The sequence below is a fragment of the Pagrus major genome, chromosome 1, assembly GCF_040436345.1.
Source record: "Pagrus major chromosome 1, Pma_NU_1.0".
Lineage (NCBI taxonomy): Eukaryota > Metazoa > Chordata > Actinopteri > Spariformes > Sparidae > Pagrus > Pagrus major.
The window spans coordinates 35060128-35083410 of NC_133215.1; the positions used below are offsets into that span (position 1 = coordinate 35060128).

The 23283-nt window shown below is 40.3% G+C and overlaps 1 protein-coding gene across 3 annotated transcripts in view; it reads right to left on the reverse strand.

The window, feature by feature from the left end:
• Positions 1–17697: 17697 nt before the first annotated feature.
• The window catches only part of glra3 (glycine receptor, alpha 3), a 41221-nt gene continuing 35635 nt past the window's right edge, over positions 17698–23283 (reverse strand). Inside the window, exons 7-9 of one of the 3 annotated variants that reach the window (XM_073468956.1) lie at positions 22186–22335; positions 18940–18950; positions 17698–17962 (exon numbers count right to left, since the gene is read on the reverse strand). In XM_073468956.1, coding sequence (XP_073325057.1) covers positions 17698–17962; positions 18940–18950; positions 22186–22335 — 426 coding nt within the window. Of the gene's footprint in view, positions 18028–18939; positions 18951–20721; positions 20851–22185; positions 22336–23283 lie in introns of all 3 variants that reach the window. The other 2 variants (XM_073468941.1, XM_073468949.1) reach the window with 2 other exon arrangements.

Consider the following 23283-nt stretch of genomic DNA (forward strand, 5'->3'; position numbering starts at 1 on the left):
CCCTTGTGTGTGTTTTTACTCTTTCAGCTGGGCTGTTTCCCTCCCTCTCCGACCCCCCTTCTCTCTCTCTCTCTCTCTCTCTCTCTCTCTCTCTCTCAGCTTATCAGTCTATACAAACACAGCGTGTGTGTGTGTGTGTGTGTGTGTGCGTGCGAGAAAGAGAGAGAGTCAAAGGCTAAGTAAACTCCGTAGGTTAATAATTACAGGTTTTATCCAGCTTGTTGTACCTGCCCTGCTGCCTTCCCTCTACTTCATTTACCTCCTCCTCCTCTTTCCCTCCTGCTCCTCCTCCTGTCTCTTTATACACCTGAGCTCTTCAGACATGTCACTGTTTGTATAAGAAGAATCTGTATTATTTTTTGACATGAAAACAAAACCTTAACATCTGTTTAGGAAGCTGTCAGTGTCACATTCTCCTCCTCACTATACATGTCCATGTTAGCTTTTTGTGTGCCATCTGTATAATTGCTGTTACACAACATGCAAGGCTGTTTAGTGAACATTACACCAAAGTTCAGGTCTCTGCATGTTGATATTCACATTGAACTGAAATGAATGGAATAGCTGCTAACGGCTAATCAAACATGCTAGAATACCGGTTTGGTCCTTTCAGCCAAGCCACAGTGACTTTAAGTAAACTTGTGTGTAGTGATGTTTTCATCTAGGACTTCCTAAAATAATAATACTGAATACCTTGGAGAATGTCAGATTCACACTCCTACATACTCTCCTCCTCCTTCCGTTGCACCCTTCCTTCCCTTATTCTCCTTATCTTACATCCTTCCTCCTGTCTTGAACAAGAATCTGGAGATGTGACCCTCCAAGTTTGTGGGTTGTGGGTTTTTGAAAAAAAGCAGCAATGAACTTCTTGTTGCTCAACCTGCCCTGTTGGTCTGAGATGTGCTGTGTCACTGTCTGGATCAGCTTGGCCAGATGGGAAATGTTGAACTATCGTACCTGAGTTTTAAAATATGGTATTATGGGGAAAGTGACCATATGCGAGTCGTAATGTGTAATTTTACACCTAACAATGTTTTGATAATTAAGCCAATATAATTGTTATTTGTTTTTTTACATTTTGAAATTATTTAGCTGAAAAATTCCCACCACCTCTTCAGAGCCACTCGTCCAAAACCCACAAACTTGCACTGCCTGACTACATCAAGCCCCACGAAGAGCGCCAGGCTTTGAAGCCAGTTTTCATAGTGGCTAAACTGTGTAATTACATCGTCACGTGATGCACTGTGGCCCAAAGACTTTTTCCCATAAGCTTACACTGTGAAGGAAATGTCAGTGTTTTTGGACATCACAACCCCCACCAAATGACTCGTTTCACTGTCATACCTGCAGCCATTCTATTCAATAAAATTTGAAAAGTCTAGAAGAGCTGCACGATTAAATTATTTTATCACAAGCAAAATATCTCATTCAAGGACTTTGTGTGCTGTATGCTAACGTTAGCTGCTACAGGAGTGTGTTGCTGCTGCAGCGTCTCATTTATTGGCCTGAGGGGCTCTGTGTGCTTTGTGCTATTCAGTTAGCAGTTAAACGACAGTCTGTCACTGCCACTGTTGCTCACTCATTATTTGGCACAGGGGCTGTATGCTTTGTGCTATTGAGTTATCAAGCTTCTGAAGAGGAGGCTCAGGGGCTGTGGTCTGTGGGTGCAGCACATCGTTGCCATCGCTAACCACACCCAACTTCCTCATGTCTTGCATGTAAGAAAGTATTGTTGGTACTCACATCTGTCAAGCATGTTAACATTGGGAACATTTGGCTGCACTTTATCTGCCTAATAGCTTTAGCAATACGTCCACCTAGCCCTGTGGAAGTCCAATCATTTTATATGGGCTCAATAAGATGATTAGATGGGCTTATTAGAGACCTGCAACAGCCACAGATTCTGCACATTTGTATTTTTTTCAGAGCATTTGATAAATTGACTGCTGTTGGGATGTTAATAATTTTCTCAAAAAATGCTTCTAGAATAACCCTAGCTTTAAATTATAAGACAGCATGACTGGGAGCCTGTTCATATTCTGCATTAAGGCCATTAGCTGGGCTACTCTAATAAATACCTGGGCTTAGGGGTGCATTCAAAACTGGCCTTGAGTGAACACAGCATACCTTGAGTGAGAAAGTTCAAGCTCCACACCAAACATAGATGGCTGGAAAGATGTCAAGTGAGACGAAGGATCCATATTTTGCCATCCTGATCATATCAGGGAATGAATTGAAATGAGACAGTGTAGGCTAAAACCAACCACTGATATAAGCATCACATAAGGGTCAAATCATTGTACATATGGCACTTTTGGCATTACTGATTATACATTGTAAAGAGGACAATATTTTGGTGCAAATACGAGAATTATCATACACTGCTCTCAAAAATGAAGGGAACACTAAATGGTCACAGTATAGCACCAAGTCAGTTAAACTTCAGGGATATCAATCTGTCCATTTAGGAAGCACAATTGATTGTGAATCATTTTCACTGGCTTTGGTGCAAATGAATGTGACAGGTGTAGTGGAGAGGCAAAAGCAAGACAGCCCCCAAAAAGGGAATGGTTTTGATTGTGGTGGCCACAGACAATTGCTCTCTCCCTATCCTTCCTGACTGATTCTTCTCTAGTTTTGTGTTCTGCTGGTGTCCTTGTCATTAATGGTAGCATGAGGCAGTACTTGCAGCCCAATCAGGTTGCACAGGTAGTCCAGCTCAGGAGAAGCACTGCCAGAGCCCTACACAATGACCTCCAGCAGGCTACTGGTGTGCATGTTTCTGACCAAACTGTCAGACACAGACTATCGTCCTCTAGTAGGACCTGTGACCATGGCCCAGCATCATGCAGGTCGATTGGCATTCATGAGAGAACACCAGAATTGGCAGGTCTGCCACTGGCACCCTGTTCTCTTCACAGATGAGAGCAGGTTCACACTGAGCACATGTGACAGGCGTGAAAGAGTCTGGAGACATCATGGTGAACTTTACGCTGCATGTAACATCATCCAGCATGACCGGTTTTGCGGTGGGTCAGCGATGGTCTGGGGAGGTATATCCTTGGAGGGGTCACACAGACCAGACTCCATGTCATAGCCATAGCCACAGTATGTTCAATTAAACCGGAAGTGGAGAGGGAAAAACTATTCCAGCCTCAGGTCTTTATTGGACTGTGTTAGCTATCTGTCTAGTCTGATAATAGAACATTAGATGAGGACAGGATAAACACTGTCACCACAAAAAGCGGAGAGAAAGAAAGGGATGAAATGAAGGAGTGAGAGAAATGAAGAAGAAAAGAAGGAACAAATGAACTAAACAAAAAGGATGAAGGATATCAAGGCAGGGGGAGCTCTAGCTCTAAGCTTTTATTGATTATTATTATAAATTATTATTATATAAATCTTTGAATTGTTACTGCAGTGCCAGCATTACATTAGTTGATACAACTGGGCACCTGATAATTGTGTCAGGTTATGAAATATATTCAATTAAAAACAGTAAAAAGCACCAACCCTCTTAAGTCATTGTCTGTGAGTAATTGTTTCACATTAATTTAGATATTTAACTAGATGTTTTTGGTTCTATGTGTTGGATTTTAAGTTATTTGCTATTTGAAATCTTAGCAATTATATTTATAGCCAAAACAGTATATATCAAGTGTCTGTACCACAAAGCTATTATAAATTAGTCATCAAATACATTTCTGTACTTTTAGCTTTTCAAAATCTTCAAATATGTGTCGGGATGAAAATGTACCCATCATTTTTCTCATCTAACTTTATCCAGATAAAAGCGTCAATCCACCTGTTAAAAAAAAAACAGAATACAGGAAATGACATATACTCTGTTAAAGATTTTCTAGGGGAGAACCCCCATAACCTTGTTAGACTGACCCACCCACATTCTAAATGCTTCCTACGCTCATATTTACAATAATAAAGTTGGCAGATTTACCATTCAAATTCTTAGTAATATTTGACACAACTGGTCCTTGATTTCAGACAGAGTCAGCAAAAGCAGGCAAAGCAGTCAGTGACCATCAATGTGCCTGCTGAAATGACAGAGTCAGCCTCTTCACCAGATGATGATCTATGTAAAAGACACTGAAATAAAGAAACAGCATTGTTCTTGTTGCAGTGTAGAGCTAGTTAATATAAGCTTTGACTCTTATTTCCTTCTAACATTTGGGTGCTTATCTTGTTCATATTTTCAAACAGCACGGTTTCACTTTTAACACAAGCAGAGAAAAGGCTTAGGATGACGAAACATTCTGTCAGGTTACATTAATGGAGGCTGAGGTTGCTAGAATGTGTATGACCATGAGTATGGTCTCGACCTGCTCAATTTTTAAAGTGTCATGAGATGACTTTTGTTGTGAATTGGCGCCGTACAAATAAACATTGATTGATTGAAATTCAATAAAGAGCAGAGCCACTACCGCTACCATAAACTCAGAAGCTCTGATGTTTTACAGTGAATGTGCTAGTTTTGACCAGGGCCTTTTACCCTTACCCTGTATCCTGTGACCCCACAACCTTCTGTTGTTAACTATAATGTGTTCCTTGGCCTCAGAAGTCATTCCTGTAGGTATTGTAATAAATGTGGGTTTTGTCCTTTAGCAGGAAAATACTGCCAGTGTCAGAGCCTTTAAATAATCACACAACAGTTTAGTACAAAAAGGCAATCTTTATTAAATCATCACAAGCTAAATATAAAAGCTAATTCATAGAGGTGAGGAGGGCTACCACCAACTAGAGAAACCAGTCATAACAGGACAGCCAATACACGCTTCATTTAAGTGAAGAACCACTACACACAGGGCTAGACTCTAGCTTAAGACACACCATTTCAAACCACGGCACGCTAGCACCCTCAACGCAGGAGGCACTGCAAATTATCAACCACAGCAACCTGAGAAATCACAGCAATCCACAAGACACCTTTTAAAGTGAAACCATGTGGATGTCCCGCTTATGACTTACAGTTACCCCTCCCTCACCGGTAACCTACTCCCTCCCCGCACAATGAGAGTTACTTGCTGGCTGATGTTAGCAAATGTTATTCAGGTGTTACTACATTTTTATCTATACCCATTATCGTCTAACTCCCTGGGGAACGACTTCGCTGGACGGTGTGGACAGAGTTCGGCAGTGTCATGCACGACCGCAGGAAGAACATACAAGGAGCAGTAGCGGCTACTGCACTCTTCTACAGTCCCGGCCCTGACTTTCTACAGGAGGCAGCAACCCTCCCCTCCTAACACAGGAACAACTAACCCCCTGCTCTGTCTCCATCGCCGGCAGTCCTAAATGGCTGTGAACGACACCCTCCCTCCCAAAAGAGTGCCGAGCTGCAGCAGTAAGATACTCTCTCAATGCCCCGTCTGCCCAGTCTTTTGTCTCCTTCCAATCCTCCTCCCGCCCACAATCACAAACACCTGTATTCAATTCCATCAATATGTGAGTAATGCTCATTACGTCACTGATTGTGTCCCACAGCCCATTCACATCACAGTATTAATCCAGTTAGCTGGATATGCTAACTTTTGTAGCATTAACACAGTGTCAGGATTGTTTACCCAATAAAAATCTAGTCATCATCTCCTCCCCCCATGTTAATGGAAAGTCAGGTTTCGTAGTCCACAAAACATTTCTGGAGCTTCACAGCAAAACAGCGTTGCAGCATTCTCCTAACTCCCAACTGAAGTAGCTTGGGACTTGATTTAAAATGTAATAAACTACCCAAAAAACATAAAATGGCTCCATACAGCTCGTCCACTGTAATCCTAGTCTACAGAAGCCCTGAGATCCCAAATTGATTTGAAAAGATGTTATTTACACACCCCTTTAAGATGAAATCTACACGTAGCTGCTAAGCTACAGCAGTGCACAAGCTTGACATTTTTATTTTGTTGTTTCAGCTTCTATAAGGGATACCATTGCACCAGAGGCCTCGTTGGAACCGCACAGCTGCCAGCTTTCAAAGGAAAAAGAGGAAGGGGATACGATACACTCTGCCCCGGTTAGAAAAACATTTCTAAACGATGGAAATTATAGTCGTATATGACTATGTGGCATCCCAGGGTGAACAGTTTTTCTGTGCTGAGGTGACGGCTATGTTGGTGTGTATTCACTGAGCGGTTTTACACCAAACGTAAGGTTATTTTGTTTATCTTTAGTACAAACTGTGACTTCCTTGACTTGCAAAATCATCTTTTAAATTGACAAACATCAGATGTATTATCAATGGTACAATTCAAACGGGATCAAATATGTGTTCGTCTTTCACCATTGAATACTGACCAGGTTATTTCCAATGTAGTTATTTATATATTTATTCATTTCTGAAATCCGCTGAGCATTTTCTATAATGTGTTGTGACCAGACTGCAATGCAGACATGCCAGGTGGAATCTGGGGGTAAGAGACAAGAGAAGACAGCCAGTCGACATTAAGAAGTGGCTATCAACTTTATTGTAATCCAATAGAATAGAACAATGTAAAATATGCACATCTTATTTTACAAAAAATAGTGTGTGTGCTCTACACTCTGTACTCAACAAAGGGGTTTTCACCTTTAAACCTAACAAAATCATGAAAGAATATCCTGTCAGCATACTGTGTCTAATCATCAGTTTGTTCTGCTGTTTTCACAGATATGTGAGTCTTAATTCTGACAGGGAAAGTACAACAGCAAAGGTGTTAGTAACGTGATATTTTTTTAAAAATAAATGTGCTTGAAAAAGAGGTTTGATGAAAAACAAAGACAGAGATTGAGATATGAGATTGATCCAGGACAGAATACAGTAGAGCTGTGAGGTGACTGTAGTCTGCTTCGTCCAGGGTTCCCGTGACAGATTTGACTTGAAGTTTTCACACTGAAGTAAAGTAAGACTTATGACATGAAAACAATTTAACAAAATATTCTTCACATATTCACACACTTTTACTATATTTGTACCACGATGCAAGAATAAATAGAAAGCAAACATAACAGTTTCAAAATTCATGGCTCATATGAATCAATGTGAAGCTTTTTTGGGCTTATGTATATACTTTATCTGTATATATAGAGTTTATTGAAAATCCTGTGGGTAAAACTGCAATGGAAATCTAGTGGGGGAACCCATGGCTCCAGTACTTTTCTGGTTTTGGCTGAAGCTGTAGCAATCAGTTATGATTGGATCAGCACATAATGCCATCACCAGAAGTCAATGTCTTTGTGAAAACAGCAAAGGAAGGCATATTATGTATAAAAGTGTTTGAAAATCACACTTGTCAGCTGCCTCTTCCCAACAGCAACAAAAAAAGAACACATTAAACTCAAGTCAAAAATCACAATGTCAGCCCACAGTGTCAAGACTGATACAATATTCATTTTAAAATCTTTTAAAACCTTTTGTACAAAATATTCTTTGATCTACCATAGAAATGTACATATAGCATACAGTGTTCCTTACAGTGTGTCATAGTTAGAAACAGTGCAGTCAACTCATCCAAATTCACTTCAACTGGCTACTGAAGTCTGACCAGATTCTCAACAGCTTCACAGAGCGAGAGATTTGTTTGTGACGAGGTGAAGAAGGCTGGCATCAACTGCTCTAACACAAGTCATTAAAGGGTAAAATCTGATAAAGTGACTCCAGTGATGTCACTCAGTGGCTAAGTTGCATTGTGGGTAAAGGTGCCAGGTTTGGAAAAGCAGTCCACTGGTCTAACATTAAACTTAGGGTGCACTCACACTTGGCCTAGTGTCTCTGTACTGTGCCGAAGCACGATCGTTCCTCCTCCCCAGTCCCCCACTGGCCTGCACTCACATTGTTCCGGCCCCAACAGGGCCTGAGCATGGTTACCTCTTGTACATATGTGTTCGTCATAACTGTGCATGAGCAACCGTACTGTGCAGAAGCACACCTTTTCCAACCGTGCCAGGGCCAAGAAAGTGTACCGTGCTTGAACGCAGTACGGAGCACTCACACTACTAGTCAAACAAACTGGACTTTGGGGGTCAAACGTGCTTGGGCATGGTAAGGAATGCCTAGTGTGAGCCCTTAAGCCGCAACCTCCCGGGCTGAAAAATGAACGGTGGCTCTGTCCACTATTTTATACAGTCAATGACTGAACTCCTGTAACACTGTTGGACTCATCATGGATCAAAATCAATACAGGAGAAACAGAAATATGTTCTTTTTTATTCTAGCATTCTTCTTCCTTTTTCAACACTGAACACCTTAATTACCCACAATGCAACTTCGTAACATCACTGGAGGTAATTTATCAGATTACACGCATCTTACTCTGGAGCCACAGAAGGCTTGATACTACTTTTTTTCACATATGCAGCAGTATTCTCTAAGACCTGTAAACACACTTTAATGTGTAAATTGGTGGAGTTACCCTTTAAGTGCAAGGCCTCAAATAGAAAACTCAAACACACCCACACAAGTGTTTTCACTTCTTCTGGTTGCTTTGACCTCTTTACAGATTAATGAGGTGCTGTTTGCTGTGAATTACACCAAACTACTGCACCAGTATGGATCAGAATAATAGTGATGTACGGTTCTTCATCATAAACAGGTGCAACAAAACCAAAAAAGCAGGGAAGTGAGTCAATCAAATAGTCCAGGCATGCCCACACAGTTCTGAGGAGAGATCTAATGAAGAAGTGAAAACACCTGTGTGAGTGCACCATGGGAGTGGAGAAGCTTTAAGGGTCACATGTTGTAAAAACAGACTATCCCTGGAGAAATATTATGGACTATACTCAAGTAGACCTTAAACAACAACACAATTGCCACATTGCAAACCACAGATATGTTGAAGCTTTGTGTAGTGCACTTTGTTAGGATAATGTTTTGGTCTTGAAAACCTGCTTTGGTAGCCTCAAACATGACTGGAACTGGTCTCATTTTTCAAAAATATCAAGTGGTTTCACACTTGCAAATGTTGAAATGTGGTCTTGAACTGTGGTCACTAACTTGGCGAGCCTCCTCGCCTGCAACTCCGACACCAAACCCCTCCGCCTCCTGATATGAAAGTCAGGTCAAATACATATAATGTGAGTGTAATTTGTAGAAATGTCAATATGGTATGGTGTGAGTGATTCAGTGGTTTGCAGAAACATTAACTAACAAACAAACCATGCAGACATTAAATAAGTTCTAACCATTTTCCACATAGATTTTGAATGTGTTTTCTTTCCGGACAGCCACTGACTTGCATTTGTTGTACACTATGACAATCAGCTTTAAGCCTGTTTGAGACAGCTGCCTTGCTATTATGTGGTGATGATGCCCAGACTTTTCAAAAATCCAAATAATTAAAATGAAGTACAGAAAAAAAAATCAATACGCATACAAAATCAGCTTGATTTAGTATGCACACACAGATACAAGAAATGAAGGATGATGAGGAGAAAGCTGCAGGTAGATCTGAAGTTTAACTGACAGTGGAATTCACAAAACCACAAGTACTGTATAATATACTGCTAGAAGGAAATGATAAAGTACATTGATTGCTTATATACTAATTGAAAACAGTATACTATGACCATAAAATCTGGACTGTATATAATACTGTGTGTATTATCAGTATGAAGTATGGACACAGCTGTAAAGTACAAACTACTAATATACACTGCCTAGAAAAATGAGTGGATAATACATTTGAAACATCTAGAGGCAGTTATCTCCAATTTCTAACAAACGTCAGTCCTTGGTAGGAACTTGGCAGTAGACAACAAAAATGTCTTGACGAATGAAAACAACAAAAAAATGTTTTCATTTGAAGCATGCAAATATTTCTGTGGGGAAACACCGATGTAAATAACGCACAGCGACTGCACGGAAAGGCTTCATGTTAACAAGCTAACTGAACATCCTTCCAGGAAACTGTAGAAAGCTGCAGTGCTTGAATGGGAAAGTTGACCTTTCACTTATTTAACTCTTACAGGTAACTTTTGTGTGTTTTGGGACATTCAGGAGAAGTCTGGTGTGCTCTACAGAAATGTCAAACATTTACAAAAGCATGCTGTAGCAGAGAAGTGAAAACATGATGACGGATATACAGATGACTGCATGTATGGTAGGGCACAGAGACAGAGAAATGTAAATGTGTCAAAGTGAATGTGAAATTGTAAATGGGATAAAAAAAAAAAATACCAGTATGGTCCTTTAAAGTCTGGTTCACACATGTTTGCAAAATGATTCACCAGCTGAACTTTGACCATTTGGAACACATCGTAGTTATGGATACATAACCACCAGCTGGAAACACTGATCAGTTATTGCTCCACTGCAGTCGGCCACAGCAGCCATGAGGCTGGTCACACATTGCAGATTTTGTGTCAGGGGCAAAAAGAAACAATTCACGAGTGACTTTGCAAGTTTTCTGTCACACAGGAAGAATTTGTGTTGTGTAAACATTTTGGCCCAGAAGTTCTATATACTCAAGTATTTTATATTTTTGAATGTAATTTTCTTTTGTAGGCAGTAATCATTTTCCATTTTCAAGGCATGTACACTTAATAATACACATTTGTCTTTGCTATTATCTTTCATGAGTTGTAATAAAAGATGTAATACTTGTCCTATGCACATAAAAGGCTTTTCTCTCAAACCTTTTGCTCACAGCTTTGGTTAATTTTATAATAACATGTAATCTAGCTTTGGCAGTAATGTGACTGAAACATTTACGACAATAGAGGTTGTTTAAATGAATATGTTAGTGAGCACTTCTACTTTGCCAAGACTGGTCACAATAGTAGGCCACTCTAAAATGTGTTCTAATTATTTGACATGCCTAATCTTCAGTTCACAACAAAATGTCACAGATGTCGCAAGTTTTGAGGGAGCGTCTAGTTGGTATGCTGACTACAGGCATGAGCATGTAGGCCATGCAGTAACTGGGATGGTCTCAGTTTATACAGAATTTCTTTGGTTTGGAAACCAACGGTTGAATCCGCTGTCAGGGTGGCTAGTCTCAGACAGTCATGCAGGTGGAGGTCCTGGGTGTGGTTGTATCTGGTCTGTTGTGATGTCAGTTGAACGTGTTATCAAATTCCCAGAAAAGACATTGGAGATGGTTTACAAACACACCTGTGTAACAATCATTCTGTTTAATCAGCAGCTCGAAATGCCACACCTGTCAGTCAAATAACCCAGCTGACGCCAGGCGTCACTTTAACATCAGATAGATGTTGGACTCTAACGTTGAACAGATGTAAACTTTAAGTTAATTTGGTTAGCTAACACTGCAACTTAAACTAAACCAAATTTCTTCCAACGATGTTAGAAGTTCACGTGGTGCTGACATTATGACATTTTACAGACGTTGGATTTTGGTGACTTTTAAATCCAACCATATATCAACGTGGGATGATGTTGGTGGTCAGCGGGGAAGCCTTCTGTGTGCACAGACAAAGTCTCAGATCTTTTATATCAACTCATGAGAAATGGGAGCAAAAAAAGTTTGTATTTATTTATCAAGTGTAAATTCACTTCGAGATGCATGAGTGTGACCATCATCACTACTTACTTCGTTGGTATGGGTTAGATAAGGGCTCTAAGGGTACTATACCCTTTGGTGGAAACACTATTTATGGTTACTGTGACAAATGGCATAGCACAAGCAAGTTTCACAAGTCAAAAAAACTAAAATACTACAGAATGCTTTCATAAGGTTTGGCAGGAAATGAAATGTAACTGGTAGAATAGGGCTAAAGCAGTAAAATCACTGGAACACTCACTTTGTGGTGCACAGATTTAAAGCACTCATGGCTGTCTCAGTAGAAAGAAAGCACATCATGTAATAGTAGAGCACAGAGAGTTTTGCAGACCGCTCCATTGTTTCAAACACAAACAGTCTGAATGTTGCAGTCTCTGCTGATGTTCACAGCTGACAGGCATTAAAGGTGGAGCCAAGCGGTTTCCATGAAAACACAATGAACTTCTGCTGAAATGTTCTCTAGAGTCAAAATTTCATAAACCAACACTGAAATGGCAACAAACTTAATCTGATTGTATAACTACAAAATTTGGTATTCCAAGAACTCTTCAGAGTTACTAATGGCAGTGACTGATACTGACTATTAAAGGACACAAGACACTTTACATCAATCACACACCACATGTCCTCCTCACACTTACTTTCACTATATCCACCATCCCTCTACTTTAACACTGGCACTCAACGGCAAACATAATCACTGTCTAAATGATGTTTGATCCAGCATTGGGTTTCCTACAAAATGCAAAATTCTTATACACAATGGATGCATATGAATGTAATTTGCAGGAGTAGGGGCGGCTCAGAGACACTAAAAAAACTTCACTTCTCCCTTTATTGTTTTGGTAAGTTTGAAAGAATATTTCCACACAAACAAGAGAGTTTAGGATTTAGCTGATCCGGTAGAAAACTCATGTATGATGCCTCTGAGATGAACTGCTCTTTGCTCTTTGTCTTTTGTATGAGAAGTTCTCAAGTCAGAAGAGAGCTGTGTGAATGAATATGAGGGTGAAGCAGAAAGTCCCACAGGAGCTGTAGCATTAGTCACAGTGTAGTGATGTTTCAGTCGGCTGTACAGCCTTTTTCTATTTAATTGCTTAATAACAACAAGTCATGTGCACTGTGTGGTTTGGTGGTAACAGCTGTGTGTGTGTATGTGTGGGTGGGTGTAATGATGAGTTTGAGGTGAGGCTTTTGGGACGAAAACACAACATTGGCAGCTCAGCTGTAAGACACGAGTGGGCGAAACAGTGTGTAATCCATGTGAGTGCGCGTGTGTGTGTGTGTGTGTGCTCTGGTGGTTCCTAATATTGACTGATCAATGCCATACAGCAACTGGAGGCTTTTATCACAGCTGGTTTTTTTTGTCTTCCAATGTCTGGAGCTTTAAGCTGGTCACTGTCTGTCGGTGGAGTATTAATCCAGTCTCCTCTGTGTCTCAGGCTTTTTTGGTCTCTGTCACAGTGTTTGAAGTCTTGAAATGGACTGAAAAGCTTCAGCTTACGGCAGATGTCTCACAGTAACAATTTCAGGGAGGTAGAACACAGTGCAAGGACTAAATTTTGCCCGTAAAGAACTGAAATTTTGATAAAAAAATATACACAAACTAACTTTGTGGTGCTGTGTAAAAACAATGATTTACCTTACTACCATCAGAAAACTGAAGATAGTGATGTTGGTTGAGTTGATTAATTGATCCATTTGTTCCTCTATCCGTCAGTTTGATCTAGTAACATACCTTAACAACTCCTGATTTCAAACCACCATAAACTAACACAACACATTCACATTCATGCTGCAGAGTTAAAACCTTTTCTATTTTGGACAAGGTCAACTTCAAGATATTTCCTAAGCTAAAAGGACCAATGTGCCATGAAATGACACAACACATACATCTGTGTTTTCATTTCAATGACTCATGTTTCGTGATGTAACTTCTAAAGTCTTCTTCGTCATGGACTCCTGATTGTAACACTATCATCCGACAATTACACTAGAAATGATGTTACCACCCATGTGGGCTGTGTAAGCATTGTAGCACACATTTCTGATTTGAGTACACCTCTCACCTCTGTAATGACACACCAACGCATAAGTGGTTACGTTGGTGTCAGCCAGCGTTGACAAACACATGACTTCCAGTACACTAACTGCCCTGAATGACTCAGTGTCATTAAATGAGACGTCAGTGAAGTCAGTTATCTATCCACTGCTACGCTGTCAGAGGTGCAGCTATCACGCAGGTCTCACCAGCAACAACTATTTTAAATGGAGGGGAAAACAAATCTACATGGGCTGAAGTGGTATAACTGCACAGGGTTTTTGTGCAGGGTTCTGCGGCTGTGCTTGTGTTATTTGTGTCCACCAGGAGCCACAACTACAGCCTGTCTTTTACAATTACAATTTGGAAATCCAGCTTGTACAGACTTCTACAGTCTATCAGTCTGCTGATGAGACGCTTCCACCAGACATCTACAGACCATTGTTTACTGGTTTTAATCTGCTCTGTCAGATATAAGCAACACTTGATCCATACATCGGTCACTCCCAATTGACTGACATACTGTTAACGCTAAATAAAATGGGGGTCAGGATTTTGATTCTAAAGTGAAAAAAAATCTAGAATGGCACTGTAGCGTGCATACCTCCACCAAGGCCCAACAGTCTCCTTTGTACTGAGTCATAGATACCAGCACCTAAATACGCCTGCTTTTTTCAATCTACAGTAGATCCATGCATTATTCCCTGCGAAATCTCACAATGTTAAAGAGACTTTTTCAGAGATCCTTTTGATCCTATCTGTTGATTTATGTGGGACGAGGGTTCACAGATTTGAGAAATCAAACTTTGTAGGAAACTATTTGAATACCTGAAGGCTGGTATTTTTTGTTGAACTCTGGACTCTTTATTTTAGGTGAATATTGTTTAAACTTGTCTGTCCCTCATAATCAATTATTCTGTCAAAATGCATCTGCCTGTTAGACATCAACTCCACCTGTAAGAGAGGAAATATATTCTGCTCTCAGAGCTCATTGCTGTCTGTAAGTTTTCTGTTTGGAGCCCTCCTGAGGTCTCTCTGCCTTCTAGCAGTCAAAAATCACTTAAAGCAGCTTTAGAAAAATACAAATCTAATGTTGGCTGTCCTGACATTTAATAAGATATCTAAACTAGAGCACATTGCATGTGTTTAATTAGATTAAACTTGCCATCTATGGATCTCTGCTGAGAAAAAGTATTTGTGTTCTGGTGACCAGGATGAGTCTACTGAATCTTAGGGTACTTTTCATGTCTCTTAAATTGTTTCCACATTTCCCTCACTTGTCTCCTTTCCTTGTGTCTTAGTCCCGCCCACCAAGGATTCAGAGAGAGATGCAAGGAAACCACGGGAGGAGAGAGGACCGAGGAAATCTGTTTTAAGACAAATGAGAGGTCCTTTCCTCTGCAGCGTCACGTGAAGTGACGTCCGTTTCTGATGACGGCTGTAGCTGATCATAGCTCACAACAGCTGTAGAGACGTTAGATGAATTTATGCCAAAAATGCCTTTAGTTTGGACACACCTCTTCATTCAATGGTTTTTCTTTATTTTTATTATTTTCTACATTGTAGATCAATACTGAAGACATCCAAACTATGAAGGAACACATGGAATTATGTAGTAAACAAAAAAGTGTTGAACAAACCAGAATATGCTTTATATTTTATATTCTTCAGAATAGCCACCTTTTGCTTTGATGACAGCTTTGCACACTTCTGCCATTCTCTCAGTCAGATTCATGAGGTTGTCACCTGGAATGGTTTTCCAGTCTTGAAGGAGTTCCCAGAGGTGCTGAGCACTTGTTGGCTGCTTTGCCTTCACTCTGCGGTCCAACTCATCCCAAACCAACTCAATTGGGTTTAGGTTGGGTGATTGTGGAGGCCAGGTCATCTGATGCAGCACTCCATCACTCTCCTTCTTGGTCAGATGGTCATTACAAAGCCTGGAGGTGTGTTTGGGGTCATTGTCCTGTAGAAAAACAAATGATGGTCCCACTAAGCGCAAACCAGAAGGGATGGCATGTCGCTGCAGAATGCTGTGGTAGCCATGCTGGTTAACTGTGCCTTGAATTTTGAATAAATCACCATCAGTGTCATCAGCAAAGCATCACACCTCCTCCTCCATGCTTCATGGTGGGAACCACACATGTAGAAACATCCGCTCACCTTTTCTGTGTCCCACAAAGACACAGTGGATGGAACCAAAAATCTCAAATTTGGACTCATCAGACCAAAGTACAGATTTCCACTGGTCTAATGTCCAATCCTTGTGTTTCTGGCCCAAGCACTTCTCTTCTTCTGTTGTTCTTCCTCAGTAGTGGCTTCTTTGCAGTAATTCGACCATGAAGGCCTGATTCACGCAGTCTCTTCTGAACAGTTGATGTTGAGATGGGTCTGCTACTTGAACTCTGTGAAGCATTTATGTGGGCTGTAATCTGAGGTGCTGTTGATTTGTGGTTTCTGAATCTGGTAACTCTAATGAACTTATCCTCTGCAGCAGAGGTAACTCTTGGTCTTCCTTTCCTGGGGCGGTCCTCATGAGAGCCAGTTTCATCATGTGTTTGATGGTTTTCACGACTGTACTTGAGGATATTAAAGTAATGATGGACTGTCGTTTCTCTTTTGTTTACTACATAATTCCATATGTGTTCCTTCATAGTTTGGATGTCTTCAGTATTGATCTACAATGTAGAAAGTAATAAAAAATAAAGAAAAAACCATAGAATGAGAAGGTGTGTCCAAACTTCTGACTGGTAGTGTATATATATATACTTAAATTATAACATAAAACTTGTGGAGAGATTTAAATAATCAATAAAGTTAAACTGATGTGCCATGTGCGTAATTGCGCACAGCTTTGTTAATGGAGAGACGCACTTGTATCGTTTCTTATAGTGCAGGTAATGTAATGTTTTCTTCATTAATGACATGTATTATTTCACCCACCAGCAGCCCATCTGATATCAATCACAATGTTTAGTTTTATGACCTGGACCACCCAATCCACAGACTTCCTGCGGTGTCCATGGATATAGGCTGTGATACCTTTGATCCACACATTATCACTGTGAAAAAAATCAAACGTGTCTGTAGTTTAAGTGTAATCAGTTCAGACATTTACGTGATTAAAGTTATAGTGAATATAGCAACTGGCAGAATGCGTTTATATATTGATTCATTATTTGCCTCTGTATTAAGTGATATTCTGATTGAAAATCATCATTTAATGTGATTATGGTGTCTTTTGAACACTGGAAACTATGTTTATGCTAAATTTTTCAGGGAAAACTGAAATGATGTAACATATGAAACCTGACGCTCAGGACTGATCAGCCTGATGCGTTTAAAACAGACCATGAAAAGAAAAATGTTTCCACTGAGTGAAGAAAATCCTTTGTGGTCCTTTTGTTCTCCTACAGTCGGGCTGACACATTTTAACTTGCTGATCAATCAGAAAACAAACTAAAAAAACAAAACAAAACTTGATGGTGCCACACTTGAGTTGAATCTGTTATCTATCTTCACTCAGGTATGAAACTCCAGTCATGTTGTGACCCATCAGATCAGTCTGGTCCGCTGCAGTGTCTAGTCAATAACGGTAAAAGACTTCTGTGAAGGCAGCTCTTGTGTGTCCTCGCTCATCGCTCCTCAGAGGTCACTCCTCGATCCTCAGAGCACAAATGGTAGAATTGGGATGGCCTGCAAGATTTCCGGTTCAAGCGAGGAGCGAGGAAAATGACAAATAAGAGATATGAAAAGTACCCTTAGAGGAGCTAAAGGCCACACTCTCCCTACTTCTCATCCACAAACACATCAGTGACTAGTGGAAGCTGTTAATCATCTGCTGAGATTCATTGTGTAACAGAAACTTGCACTTGCTTAGTCAGAGAAACTGTCACACTTATCTGTGATGCAGAGGGTGGTGGGCGATGTGGCTTTGTATGTTCCCGTACATTGTTTGTGACAAGAATCAGGATATGTTTGCAAAGTGAGGTCATCCTGTGAAGGGAGCGGGAAATAAAGGTAGTCAGTGACGTGTCCTCACATATAAATAGCAGTACAAGGGTGTGTGTGTGTGTGTGTGTGTGTGTGTGTGTGTGTGTGTGTGTGTGTGTGTGTGTGTGTGTGCATACTGAATAATCTATTCCCTTTCTTCATCTATCGCTTATGTACATCTTCATGTCTAAGTATCTTATAAAGAACCCAGTAGAATATATTGAAGAAGAGAAAGGCCAGAGGGAAGCCAGCTCTCGACACAGTGTCAATCTTTTTGGCTCTGTCGATAAATAACTTCCTCATCTCTTCAGTGCTTTTACCCCCTCCACCTGCTGCCACTCCAGGTGGATTCTGGGTTGTGTTTGCTGTGGCTCCTGGGGTGTTCAGTGCACTAACAGCATTGTTAGCGCTGGCCTTGGAGTCCTTGCTGTTGCTGGGAGTGGAGGTCACAGCAGCTGTGGAGGTCAATCTGCTCTCATGTACTTCCCCTTCCTGTTGGGGAGACAACGAGGAGGAGGAAGAGGACGAGGACGAGGGGTTCACAGATCAGATAATAGAGCTCATTATTTTCTTTACCGAACAAGGTATAACACTTTTTTTCTAAATGATATTGATCTTGGATTGGTTAGCACAAAAAATTAACATTTCACAGGAATGTCAGTGAGTTATTTTGTAGTTTGTTTCAGAGGCTTAAAGGTGAATTCAGGTATTTTTAAGCCTGGGCCCTATATTTACATGTTTTTGTGTGTAAATTATTCATACTTAACAAAAGTGTTGGAATCATTTCAGCAGATCTCCTTAGCTGGCAGCCGCAACACGGCTGCAACAGCATTGTTAGGGGCAACTCCGACTGTCAAAGTTACGTCCACTGATAGTGTTTTTGTCACTGACAGGCTCAGGTTGTTATTCTGAGTATCTGACAACATTATGGAAATGATTCCTACAGAGAGAGAGAGTTTTAATAATAAGATCCTTTTTGTAACCAGAAACACAAGTCTTGTTCAAGAAGAAGTCTGAAATCACGTAAACACCACAAGGCCCAGGTTTAAAAATACCACAATTCTTCAACAGCCTGAATGATAAAACACTCATAATCAAACCTGTTGATCCTGTTCCTGTGAAAAACACCTCCAAAAATGAAGTGTTGTTTGTCTATGCATGTTGTACAAATTAAAACTTTTTAATAGGTTGAAAACTGACCATTATGGAACATTTCCTAAGCCTGCTAAATATTTAAAAAGTGTTGTACAGACACTATACTTAACACATTACTTTTCACAAGCTAAAAGGGGCATCAATTTGAACTATAAGAGTGGCTAATGGTACCAAGCTAAATCTGAGGAGGCACATGATGAAGTGATAAGAAGGATTAAGAATACATCTTTACAAGGGGTGTAACGGTACATGTATTCATCCTGAAACATCACAGTTTAGTGCATATAGTTTTACAAAGAATACGTCTGACTCGTGTCAGTACATCTGTTCTGATCCACACTCCAATCAAGTAGGTGGATTGAATGCACATAAAAGCTGTTTTCCAACTGGCATGAAACAACAAAAGCAGAAGGAGAAGACACTGTGACTGACTGTACACTATGACAAGTTCAAATCAGAGCCAGAGGACGCACCTACTTCTATCAAATCAGCTGCGTGGGAAAATTTAGGAAAAAGCGAGTGGAGGATTGGATGAGGACGGTGTGTCTGCATTGTTCAACAGCTGAATGTGATTGAAAACACAAAAAAACGTCAGCCCATATTAGATGGCATCACCCAGATGTGTCAGTCAACAAAGAGAGGCAAAAAAAAGTCCAACAACTTCTCTCTGCTGTTTTTAAGCAGCCTCAGTCTCAGGATGAGAAAGCACACAGGGCCAAAGACATTACTGAAGCAACCGGCATTTATGTCACGTTTACATTTGTTATTCATCAGCCCTGCATAAAAATGTGAGGTATTTTGGAGTGTACTGTATGTTTAATGTTTAACTGCTTAAAGGGTAACTCCACCAATTTTACACATGAAAGTGTGTGTACAGGTCTTGGAGAGCACTACTGCCTGTGTGAACAAAGTAGTATAAAGCCTTTTGTGGCTCCAGAGGAAGCTGCATGTAATCTGATGAACTGCCTCCAGTCATGTCACTCAGTGATGAAGTTGCATTGTGGGTAATGTAGGCACCCGGATTTGGTCTGCATTACACTCCTTTAACACTGTTGGACTCATTAAGGACAGTTTAAAAACAAATGATCCAAATCAATACAGCAGAACCAGACATATCACCTTTTTATTCCACACATTCTTATTCCTTGTCAAAGCCTGATGCCTACATTACCCACAATGCAACATAGCCACTGAGTGACATCACTGGAGGCAGTTATCAGGTTACATGCACAGTCACAAAAAGGCTTTACACCACTTTGTTCATATATGCAGTAGTACTCCCCAAGACCTGTAAACACATGAAAACATGTGTACAATTAATGGAGTTACTTTGAAATGCACTAGAGGCTGCAATAATTATCTCAGGTGGAACAAACTGTAACTTCCACTACTGCCTGTTGATAATAAAAGAAACATAGCCTCTTGCATTTGGGATTTTTTTGTTGCTTTTCTTTTCAATTCTTTCTAACTTTCGTACTGAACCATGACACAAAAACTGAGTTACAAACCGAACTGTGACCTCTTTCTCTCGTTTTCACTCAAAATTAAAAATCCTTTCAATAAAACAATCCAATAAGGGACAGGCTTTCAAGGGGTCACAAGTACACATTGCTTGTGAAGGTGAAAAAACTAAATGTTCATTAAAAATTGATGAGGACATGATTGTTCTATATGTTTTAAATGCTCAGAATGGGAATGGGACATTCAATGTTGAAAAATGCCAAATGAATATAATAATGATCATGATTGATGATCATGATCATTATTATGAAATTCATCACCCAGTGTCCTGTCCATGTCTTCACTACACCAGCAAACTGATGGGGGAGGACTTACACTTACAACATCACATTGGATGGATCATGCAAATGAAACATGCAAACCGCACGCACACGCACGCACACACACACACGCACACACACACACACACACACACACACACACACACACACACACACACACACACACACACACACCCCCCCCCCCCCACACACACACACACACACGCACACACACACACACACACATTACCCTGTGGTTGCTGGTGTAGATGTTGGTCATAGATCCATACAGAGGGTCTGTTGCTTTGAGGCCGTTGTCAATGTTAACACGACGGAGGGAATCAGCTAGCTCCTCTGGATCAACTGCACCTCCACTGTTCTACCAGTCGACAGCATGCACACCAGTAATCAACACACAGAAACCAAAAGGAAAACAAAAACAAATAACATCCAAAAAGAGGGTTGGGACACCCGTTCATTCAGTCAACCTGTGTTTGATGTTTAAATGATAATTACGTCAAATTCATTTTGTTTGTGGGTCTAAATTCTGAACAGTTCATTTATATTTATAGAACAGCTGAAATAGTCTAAACTAATGCATGTTGAAATTAAAACGCTGTCTGATCAATACAAAACTTACTAAAAGTGGCCTTTTATGTGTTGCCATATTGTAATCATTCCATTCGTCTATTTATCTAATATACCAAAACCTACATTTACTGTAATAAGTTGTTTTGCGCAGCTCAGGTGTCTTGTGTTTTTGCACATGTCTCATCCTGTACATGTCTACTAACTCACCAGATACTTACATGGGGTCTGGACACAATACTATATGCTCTAGTTGTTTTAATCCATTTAATCAATATTTACTCAACAACACAAGTTTTATTTGATTTTATTGAAATTGCATTATGACTAAAACATAGCAAGTCTGTCCAGCTAGTAGAACATTGTAAAATAACAATCAATTAATCAATCATAAACTTTATTGGTATTGGTATTTGTGATTGTGATATACTACATGTATTTTCCCCTGTAATTTGTTTCACTACAACTGAACTGAGGAAAAACACAGTGTTTGATCAGATAACAATACTGTAAGCATATTTTTACTGAGATGCTTCTGAGTTGACTGACACATATTAACATTTTTGATTTCCCGCTTCCTCTCAGGTAAATGCTGTTTGTGTACATGAGTTGACTGAATGCTGAGTTGATCCTTTCCCAACCCACAGAGATCCCAATCATGCACTGACAACAGGCTCATTCTCTGTTTGGATGGCCCTCTGTCAGAGAAATAACTCGACTGTGAACTAAAGAATCATAAAACCACATAGATGAAGTTACAGCCATGCTTTATCATGCACTGATAAGACAAGTGAGATGTGGTGTTTCAGGAAACTCAGGAAGCATGCACAGTCACATGCATTAACACTTTACATCTACTGTCACACATGGTGTTGTTTTTATTACTCTCCAACATCATGATTATTACCCCTCCCTCCCTCGGTCTCATCTAATGCTGTGCCTGAGTAGCCAGCTGTAATAGCAACAGGTCACCACAAGGTGACAGCCTCGAACCAGAGATCAGTTATAATTCCATGTTTGTGTGCAAGTTTAGAGTATGTATATGTGTTAAGATGTAATTTATTTTTTTTTGCCTGCTCACACTGGATGATGCGACTGTGCTCTGTGTTGTGGGATGTTTCAGTACCTTGCTCTTGCTCTTGTGATGCCGTCTGAATCTCAGCAGCTCTTTATGTTGCCTCGACACAAAGTTTACAGCAGCATACTCCAACAGTGCAGAGAAAACGAAGAGAAGACACACTGCCATCCAGATGTCTATGGCCTTCACATAAGAGACCTGAAAATACACACACACACACATACACACACACTTCATGAGTCCATCAGCCACCACCACTGATTGTCACCCAGTAGAGGCCTCTTGTAAACCTGGTATGGATGAGATGGTCCCGTCACAGTTTCATAAAGAGTTGAAAATATTTTTATAGCACTGAAGATCTCTAACTTGTTTTACATCATCAGCAAAGCATCTTCTACTCCCAATCAGTCCAGCCCCCAGTTATGTTGATGTGCTAGCTCCAGTCTGTCCATCTGTCTAGCTAACCTAGCTGATCAGTGTATTCCTTGGTCTGTTTTTTTGCCAGCTACTTCCAGCGCTGTTTTGTGACTTTGTGCCTGACAAACGTGAGGCTGAAATAAACTCACATTATCACATTTGATAAATGCAAACAGGGTAACAGTGTTTATGAACTACAGCTCTGACAAGATAACTTGCATTTTTCAGCAGCTGCCTTGTGTGGACCAGACAGTCCAGACAATGGGCCTAGTGACACTCCTCACAGTTTAGTTTTAAAACCAGACAATGATGATCTTGTCTCTCAGTCAAGGTTTAGATGCCACAGAAACAGCTCAGTGTTATATTTTATTAGTTTCTACATTTGATATTTTCTACAAATTCTTTGTTTTTTCTTTTGTATTTATCAATGCATGTATGCAAACTTTCCTCCAGGGCAGCCGACCCTGGACCCGCCTAGAGAGTCTAAGGTTCACCCACCACGTCTCCCAAAATCCTCTGGGAAAAAATCCTGCAAATGAGAGTTTGTTTCAAGGTATACAAATTTATTTCATATGAGGTACTGCTGAACACTAGTGAGTTTTCAGATTCAGGCCCACTAGAGCGGTAAATGTTGGTTAGTATGTTGATCAGTCCACTTTTGATTTTTGGTCTTCAAGAAAGATCCAATATTCTTATTTCTATACTGAAAACTGCATTTTTCTTTCAACT